Source organism: Porites lutea, chromosome 1 (genome assembly GCF_958299795.1).
Source record: "Porites lutea chromosome 1, jaPorLute2.1, whole genome shotgun sequence".
In the NCBI taxonomy this organism is placed as follows: domain Eukaryota; kingdom Metazoa; phylum Cnidaria; class Anthozoa; order Scleractinia; family Poritidae; genus Porites; species Porites lutea.
Genome location: NC_133201.1, coordinates 9,432,963 through 9,442,107, shown reverse-complemented (window position 1 = coordinate 9,442,107; position 9,145 = coordinate 9,432,963). Strand labels below are relative to the sequence as shown.

At 39.9% G+C, this 9,145-nt stretch overlaps 2 protein-coding genes across 2 annotated transcripts in view; one reads left to right on the top strand and one right to left on the bottom strand.

The window, feature by feature from the left end:
- The window catches only part of LOC140934865 (acyl-coenzyme A amino acid N-acyltransferase 1-like), a 4,906-nt gene extending 3,420 nt beyond the window's left edge, over positions 1 to 1,486 (top strand). Inside the window, exon 2 of the mRNA XM_073384431.1 lies at positions 1 to 1,486. This exon is cut by the window's left edge and continues 712 nt beyond it. Within this exon, the coding sequence (XP_073240532.1) occupies positions 1 to 55 (55 nt within the window). The 3' untranslated portion in view covers positions 56 to 1,486.
- Positions 1,487 to 3,473: 1,987 nt separating this feature from the next.
- LOC140944784 (acyl-coenzyme A amino acid N-acyltransferase 1-like) lies at positions 3,474 to 8,610 on the bottom strand. The gene is made up of 2 exons (XM_073393919.1): positions 8,106 to 8,610; positions 3,474 to 4,786 (listed from the first exon to the last, which is right to left on the bottom strand). Exons 1-2 carry the CDS (start codon positions 8,608 to 8,610, stop codon positions 4,521 to 4,523), a joined length of 771 nt encoding a protein of 256 aa, XP_073250020.1. The 3' UTR covers positions 3,474 to 4,520.
- Between the last annotated feature and the right edge of the window lie 535 nt (positions 8,611 to 9,145).

The following is a 9,145-nucleotide window of genomic DNA, read 5'->3' as shown; positions in this document are numbered from 1 at the left end:
ATGTTGTGAACAATATTGGAAAAGAAGTCTAGAGTTTCTATTCAAGTACATTTAACGCCGATTGCTCAACAGGTGGGAAGGGCTGGGAAGGAGTGGGGAGGAGAAGATTAGAGATTGAAGTGACTTACAAAGAACATTTAGAAGTGAGGATGGATTTTTACGATGAGAAGAAGCAAGTGGGAACAGTCCTATGGCGTTTTTGATGCAACACTGAGACTAATATTGAACTTCAAGACACCTGCACTGTCGCACTTTACTAAATATCTTGTTAGATTAAAGCTGTGTTTTGTAAGAGAAATAATGAGTAAAGTGGTGCATTGTTTAGTAAGTGCATCCCTTGTTAGTCAAACTACGCGTGCTTGACTGTTTGAATGCGCATCAAGTTTGTATACGGCGAGGGTAAAAGGCGGAATGAGTTTGCGGAATGACATAATTATGCGTAATTTAAAATATGGAAAATGGCATAAAGAAATAATCAAACAGGAAAGCATTCGCGTGTCTCTGCCACGCGGTTTTTTTTTTGACGCCAAATTGAAGGAGCAACCGCTTTGCCAGTCCGTTTATTACTGCTACTAAAACAAAGCTAAAATGGAAACACAGCTGAAACACCAATACTTGATAATTCATTGGTAATTCGTTTCCAAAATAAACTGAAACGGTTCTTTACTCACGTCTCTCCTTCGGTGAAGCACAGTGAAAGTAGCCATGCAGCCCGACTAATAAAGGCAAGTAGAATCTTTGTGGCTGTGCAAAAAAAGCTAATCGACCGTGAGAAATAAAGGAGTCCTTTGTCATCGTAGTTGAGCCCGCAACATTAAAAAAGCGGCTGCTTGATTGGCGTGCCAAAAAAGGGCGCAATTTTCAGTTTAATTTATTTCTTTAAGTCATTCTGCGTGAGTGAGGGTAAAAGGCGGAATGAGTTTGCGGAATGGCATGTGGCATGGCTCACGGAATCACATAATTATTCGGAATGTAATATATGCAATTATACAATGAGCATGCGCTAGTTAAGCAATCCCACAAACAAGTGCTTGCACGGGCACTTTCGACCCAGGCTATCACTCTTTTCTTAAGTCATCTGTTCGAACCTCTTAGTAACCGTTCCGTCGTCGTGTTTAATAAGAATATGACGGTGTTTCCCACGTGACAACTTGCGTGTGTATTTTTAAAACATAAAACAAATTCTTTTGAGGAAGGTCCGGAGGCTTAAAAGGAAAACATGTAACACTGAAATGTTTAATTTTTATTAAAACTCGTGTCTAAAAGATGTAAAAGTTAGATTCAGTGAATTCACAGGAGCTACCCGTGTATCCACACTCGAAAGCAGACTCCTAATCATCGAGCAAGTGCAAGCAGCCAGAACTGAAATCAACTTTATACTTAAACTCCGGGACTAATTCAAGAATACTGCTACTAATCGATGTAAAATAGGATTTTTGATGCTTTCGTTTTAATATTAAAGTGCATTTTTGGTAAAAAAAACAAACGAACAAACAAACAAACAAACAAATAGGTAAAAAGAATAACACCAAATCGAAACGACCATTATTTAATTTCTCGCACTTGATTGCTGCCCCCAGTTTTACGGCAAATTATGTGGACATGATGGATGGCAATGAATTTTACCCTTTTAATGATTCTTTCATGCACAGATCAAATCTTTCACTATCAATTTGTACCAGTTTTAAGTAAACCAGATGGCGAATGACTCTACTCCCTTAACAATATTTGACGGCATCATGACATCACTGCTATCGGTTTAATGTGTTAGCCAGTTTCTTGTGGAGGGGTGTGTGGTAGAGCGGTAAAAACCTCGAACTCGCTTGCGGGGAAAGAGCCGTCACTTCTCTTGAGGCGCGGGATCAAACCACTACTGGTACAGCAAAAGCAAACTGAACTTGGGTTTCAACAGCGTTTATTCTTGTACACTTAGCGTAACTTAGCTCACAAATGTAATTGGCAATGTAATCAGCTCTGAAATCCTCGATGTAATGAGCAATGTAATAAAAAAATCAGCTCAAAGCAACTTACTTATATATGATTTGAATAACCATTGAAAACAAAAGAGTACAATAGATATGTAAACAGAAATCAAATAGAAGTAAATGAAAATCAAATAAAAGAGATAGTTGTAGCTTGTTGGTGTTGCTATTTTTTAAAAGTAAAAGTACTGGAACAAAAACTAGCTAAGTTTGCTAGGTCAGCAAAACCTTTATTCCAAACTCAACTGTTGCCACTATTTAAGCAACGGACTAATGAACGTTATATTCGCAAATACATATAGGTAAAATGCAATTAAAACGAGGTACATCTGCAAAAAGGTGCGAATGTGAACGGATGTCGTGCAGAATAAAAAGAAAGCTTAAATTAAAAGATAAACTTAAGTTAATAGCCATTATTCTGAAAACTAATGATTTTTCTAAAAGTCACACAATTGAAGTTAAACGTGTCCAGTTAAAAAGAGTCAGTGGCAAATAATTTTGACAGCTGTAAACACTGTTGGCTTTTTCTAGAATTATTTCGTTAACGCACACTAAGTAATCAAACGTACGATAAAATGGCACGAGCCTTTTTGCGGAGCTAAAACCTCTTTATGCAAATTCAGTATGAATTACTGAAAACAACGTCAAAGCGAATAATTGGAAGCTATATATGAAATTCGAGGCAAATAAAGAATTCGTGGAATTTCTCTCCTTACAAATACAATATTAAATAAGGGCCGCCCTCAAATATGCTCCCCAACCCACCCCTCTCCCTTTCTTTCATTGACTATAGGCAGAAACTCAACAAATAGCAGGCAGCAGAATTACCAACAGGACATTCGATTTCATCACGGCAAGGTTTGGAGCAATGTGCTTCCAAAACTAAGAAATACTTTTTAAAAAATAGCACAATTGGAAATCGGCTAATGTTTAAGAATTCGAACTGGTTGCTCGTTCTACCTAAGAGCAATTTCTTTTTGGTATTCAAGAACAATTTCACCTCTAAAGGACTTTCTACTTACGGACTTCTGCTCCAACGATTTTTCTGAAATTTCTCAGTTATATTTATTGTGAAAACTATCAGAAACTTTTTTACTAGGCGCGATTTTCTTCGAAAAGTGGGATCCTTTGAAGCGCTAATTTCGCAAAAAATATTTACCATCAATGAAATCGGAATATTTCATATTATTGCCAAATAAGTATAGGTAATAGCATGATTTGTAGTGATATTCGGCATAAATACCACGAGTGATATTTCAAAATTGTTATACGTAATTTCACGAGCCGTTAGGCGAGTGAAATTTGAGACAATTTTGAAATATCACGAGTGGTAATTATGCCAAATATCACGTACAAATCATGCTATTAATTGTTTATACTATTACCCTTAGAAGGTTTGTAATTTTCACATGTAGGTATTTCAAATTAAGCTGAAATACCACTGCTCTAGGCCAATCAAATTGCAGAAATTTCTCATGTGATAGTATAATATCTGTAATTCTTTGCAAAGTTTCGCTGCCGTCGCATTAAAAACGAGAAAGTTAAGACGAAAAGTTCGTAATACCTAAATGCGCCTGTATTAATGACGGAGCCACCTTCATAGAGGTCACAATTTCTTCTTTATCGATTTCTATCGATTGATATCGGAATTCGATATTTGTCGATGATTGATATCGACTACTGGCGATTATCGATTAACTGCGTCTGAAATTTTCATTTTCCGGAAAATCTCTTCGTATACAAAACTGATAGGCACAGTTGAACTTCTGATTTCTATCGATTGATATCGGAATTCGATATTTATCGATGATTGATATCGATTACTATCGATTATTATCGATCATCAGTTCATCGATTAACTTCGTCTGGCGTATTTTCATTGTCCAGAAAATCTCTTTGTGTACAAAACTCAACCTCGTGCCCAGGGCTCTTTTCCCTGCCCCACCTCCAAAGCTTGGGAGAATCGCCCTGTGGACGAGGTTGTACAAAACGGATTGGCACAGTTGAACCTATAACTTTGACCTTTGACCGAAGCACTTATATATACTTAAAGAGAAACTCTAGACTTTTACTCCAATATTGTTTAGAAGACTTTGCGAACAAAGGCTTATCATTTCCTCCAATTAACCACATTTCATCGAATACTTTGATATATTTCCTTGAACAGGGAGGGCTATAGCATGGTGTAATAAAATGGCTGGCACCAGGAAGAGCAAGCTTTTGGCACAATGATTCCTTGCCATTTTGTTGCATGCGTCGAACGATTTCCTCGCACATCCATTCTATATCAGGGACGAGTTGATCAGCAAGGCCATAAACAAGTAGAACGGGGCAGCATATGTGCTCCACCGGAATTGTCCATGGCGATCCTATTTTGCAAATCTCTTTACTTGTAAATATAGCCAAAAATTGGGAATAGCAAGAACCTTTTGAGGGGTCAAGATCAACAGGATAGCCAGGTATAGTCATGGTATGACTTGCCAATGAACATCCAATTAGCATGGGGTATCCTGAAATAGAGACCACAGCTTTGACTTTCTATCCTAGCTGAGCAGCCAGTGCTAGCGCTAATGTACCTCCATTAGACAGACCAACCAGGCCAACTCCACCAGACTTCACCTTCGGTTGTGAGGTAAGCCAGTCAATTGCGCTCTCAAAATAGGATACCTGAAGCAAGCCATACCTTTCAGGAAGGTCTTTGAATGCACAGTACGCTAAAGCCAAGACTGCAAAACCGTTTGCTGCTAACAGCGCTGCTCGGTCCTCTCTTAAGCCGCCTGTGAACCCCCATATATCGATAACACCTACGAAGAAAGATAGCATTAGATAATACTACTTATTAATTGAGCGTGAGGTAACTACAGGGAAATAACAGTCCGAGGCCTTGATGTGTTGACCAAGGGATGGCGAGGTCAATACATCAAGGCCGATTTCTAAGATTTCCCTGTAATGACCGAACGGAAGAGGTTATAAGTTATTTATTATACAGAGGAACCTCGATAAAACGAACTTCCAACGAAGTTAGAAGTTAGGTTAGGTATGTTCGGTAAGTTAGGTTAGGTATGTTAGGTATGTTAGGTAAGTTAGGTTAGGTATAACGAACGACTTTGTTTACCCCAGTAATAGGAAAACATATGAAAAAGTCCCTCGATATAACGAAACCTCGTTACAGCGAACAAATTTTGCCAGTCCTCTATCGAGGTTTCACTGTATGGACTTTTCAATATGGACCTGAACTTGCGGTCAATTAAAACCAACAACTGGTGGGCGGATGACTTTAAAAAAAATGTCACCTCAATGAGTTGTACACTTGAGCTTGCGATACAATCAGGTGACACTGGTCAGCGGATACCCTTTTTGCCAGCTGTCAATTAACCATAACATGGATGTCCACAACGATGTCCACTATCAAGTTAAACACAGATGGTATATGCCCTGGACACCTAGCTAGAAATGCCTGGTCATTACAAGAAAACAGCCAATCAGAGCGCGCGTGCTATTGTTGCCATATAATAAATACACTTAATGACTCGTCTCTCGGGAAACAGTTATCTTTGTTTCCCGATACTCTCAAAAACATTAAGATTCGAAATTTTGAAGATGGAAATCCATTAAACCTCGCTGTAACGGGGGTCGTAGGTCAACATTCGCGGGTAACAGTGCACTGTTACCCTCTGACTGTTGCCAGCTCATAGATTTTGGCGGGAAACAGTTTCATTGTTAGATGCCATGTGACCTCGAAGTATGAGAGCGCGCGCTGTTAGCAAAAAGTTTCCATCTATATAATAATATTGCATATTACTTAGGGGCGTTCCACACCAAGTAAATTCCTCCGACAGTTGCCGGCAAGTGTAGTAAACAGCGCCATAGACGAAACTGAAAATCTAGTCCGTATGCGAACCAACGCCGAAATCCCGGTTTCCGGGCCTCGCCTGTATACCACATCCTCGGAGACCCAGGGGCACATAGTGGGGGCGAGGGAACGTCTAAACAGGCGAAAAATATGGAACAAAAGAAAATTAAATAACGGCGACAAGAGCCCCTAAAAAGCCCCTAAAGATCACGGCGCTGCGACACATGCTACAAGTGTAGTAGACAGTAACTGGCGCTTTAGGGAATAAAGACCCTAAAGCGATATCAAATGGCAATACTCTCAGATATCTCGACTTCGAATGCCTTCATAAGCCACAGCCAAAATTTGGATGCGTTCTTCATTGATCGCAATAAAGCGCAAAAGAGGGCTCGGATAGCAGTGACGGATCGAAGACTGCGTTTTGCTACAAGGCCTGGTCTTAAGCCTCGATTTCAAAGCCAGTTCTCGTTATATTGAAATTATTTTCATTCACGTGCAAATTAAATTCATTTTCATGAAAATGCTTGTGCACAAGGCCTGCTTTGATAAGGAGACATAGGGCAACTCGGAACATTGTTATTGTCAAAGTAACTAGCCGTTGGACATCTGCTTGTACTGTCCGTTACGTAGCAGCGTTAATTGTAACGCAACAGCATGTACCTCTCTGTATTGTCACGTTCATATACGGTATACAGGGGAAACGGTGCTTTTCCTTTGAAAAATTACTTCCGAAGGGTTTATGTAAGAAAAGTCTTAAGGGACTGGTCAAATTGTGAATTTTTTTTCTGATAGTAGGTTTTCTATCAAAGATAGGGGGCACCCAACGAGAATATAGTTCAAAACCAATTTAAACAGTAGATATATAGGCATATTTTTATCCCCTAAAAATTTTCCATCTGTTCGGATCTCCTAGCTGAAAGTCTAGTGATACGAAAATTATAGGGATCAAAACTTACTTTTTCGAAAATTTCAGCCACAAAAAAGGCTCCCGAAAATTCTAGGTGACCTTTTTAGGGTAAAAATCCGTTAAAAATGAGCAATTATACCGTTTTTTTAGATGTTCGAAAATCCTAGGAGGGGCAGACAAGCAAGAAGTTTTACAACAAATGTTCCGAAAATTCTAGATCTCAAATCGTCTTTTGAACAGATATTTGCCGAAAATTGACGTTGGGTGCCCCTGAAAGATTGTGGGTAGCCTCCGTCCGTCAAGCGTTTTTTTTTTTTGTTTTTTTAATTTGAATTATTTTCCTCAAAGGTTGTTTCTGAGGAGTTTTTTCGTAGGATTCATAAGGCTTCTCCTTTAACAAATTCTTTTTTTAACATTTGGAGGGTGACACGAGGTGAAATGTGTGTGCAAGAAGCTTTCCGTTTGTTTAAAATGTGTCTTTGTATCAAGGATAGATTTTTCCTTGAATCTTGCGCCTTTGTATACAACTGTGTCTCAAAACGCAGTCTCAGTGTCAAATGTTTCGGCCGTGAATTCAATTGTTGGGTGATGTAAGCTTGCTTCTTCAATGAAGGCTTCGATGTCTGGTTTAGTCATGTCCCATAGGGAAAAGATATCGTGTATGTGGCAATTCCAAACTGTTGTTCTAAAGACAGTTTTGCATAGAGTCGTTGTTTCAATATATGTCATGAAAACATTGGCAAAGGAATCAAAACTGCTGTCTTTGTGCCATTGCAGTTCCATGGTTTTGTACGTAGTGCTTTCCACTGAAGTGGAAGAAATTTTCTCTGAGGATTAATCTAAGCATTTCCGGCAAGTAATGTGTAGGAATGGGTTGTCTTTGTTGAAATTTTCATATGCTTTGTGACAGATAATTTTAATATACCCTCGTTTTGCTGTATATTTGTCAAGACTCATAACGTCCATTGAAACAAGAAATGTTCGGTTTTTCACATTCGTCTTTTCAGTGAAAGGTATGATTTCTGTGATTTTGATATCGGTTGTAGCAGTGTATCAACAAATTTTGTCAAGCACAGAACAAGGTTTTATTGGATTATTAAGAGGAAACCGAACATCCATGTTTTAACTAGGGGGTGGGTCATGCAATTTCCAACCTTGCTTTAGGGGTGGGTCAATCATTTTTGTGCCGAAGGGAGGGGGTGGGTCATGTGTTTTTTACCAACCACATTTCCAAATGCTCCGGCCCACCACCCCCCCCCCCCCCCCCCATACTTTTTGACCAGTCCCTAAGGGGTCCAAATTTGTCTGCTTTCAGAATATTCTTTATAGTCTATTTATTCGCAGTTGAAAAGGTGCACTATACCTGGGAAGAGTCCATCTCCCGAGGGAATGAAGAAAGTGCCATAAAATCCACCACTCTCTACAACGTGTCGGGTCACTCTATCGCTCATGTAACTTCGTAGTAGTGTCACGCTCGCCAGTTTGTTATTTTCTTCAAGCGACATAGAATTGTTCCCACCAATACGTACACCGCTGTAGACATCTAAGGAAACTTTCAGGGGTTTTGTAACATCTCGCTTTCTCAGCATATCGTCTCGGTCAGTTCCTTCCACGGGTTCCATGCTCCAAAATAAGCCCATGGGTTCCACACCGGTATACGATCCTCCAAGCGAGGGCTGAGAAACCAACGATACTTCTCCGTTCTCGTCGGCTCTGTAGTAAGCGAATGATTCAAACACTGTCTCGCTGTCATCGATGGTTTGAGCTCGAAAAGTAATATCTTGATATGAAGGAAGGTTACTCACAAATATATCAACATTTTGATCCATAATCGTTTTCAGAGAAGGATTCACAGTTATTTTTGCCATTTTACCATCAAACGTCGACTTCACCACAGCACGCCAGTGAGAAAACCTCGTGTAATATCATTCGAGAATTTAGGCTGAATTGTCATACGTCTCCACGTGGGGACGTATGACATTTCAGACTATCGAGAACACGAGCGAAATTTCCGGCAGGTCTAATCCCTCACCCCTCACCCCTCACCCCTCAGCCCTCACCTCCTACTCTCCTCTATCCTCTAAATGATCGCGAAGTTTCGTTAGCACGAACTTAGCCCGCGTAGCGTGGTATTATGGTTTAAAAAACCGTTCAAAATTATTCTGGGGTATTTCTGACCTCGGAAATACAATTCACGGGGCCGGAAATGAGTAAGCGGGGTCGGTTTCTTTACTTACCAATAACGGACCCGTAAACAGACTTAATACCGGGATCGAAATTCAATTCACGGGGTCGGAAGTGATTTAGCCATCGGGTGTCGGGTTTCTGCGTCCCCGAAAATAGACCTTAATCTCGGGTTCGAAATCTAAATTACGATCTCCGGATTCATTTCTTACCAGCGGC

What these genes read in the sequence shown, in the direction of transcription:
- LOC140944784 (XM_073393919.1), bottom strand. Translation starts at nt 8,610, where the DNA reads ATGGCAAAAATAACTGTGAATCCTTCTCTGAAAACGATTATGGATCAA. An exon ending in GGGAGATGGACTCTTCCCAG is followed by an intron (nt 4,787 to 8,105) that starts GTATAGTGCACC and finishes CTTTCTTCGTAG; the next exon opens with GTGTTATCGATATATGGGGG.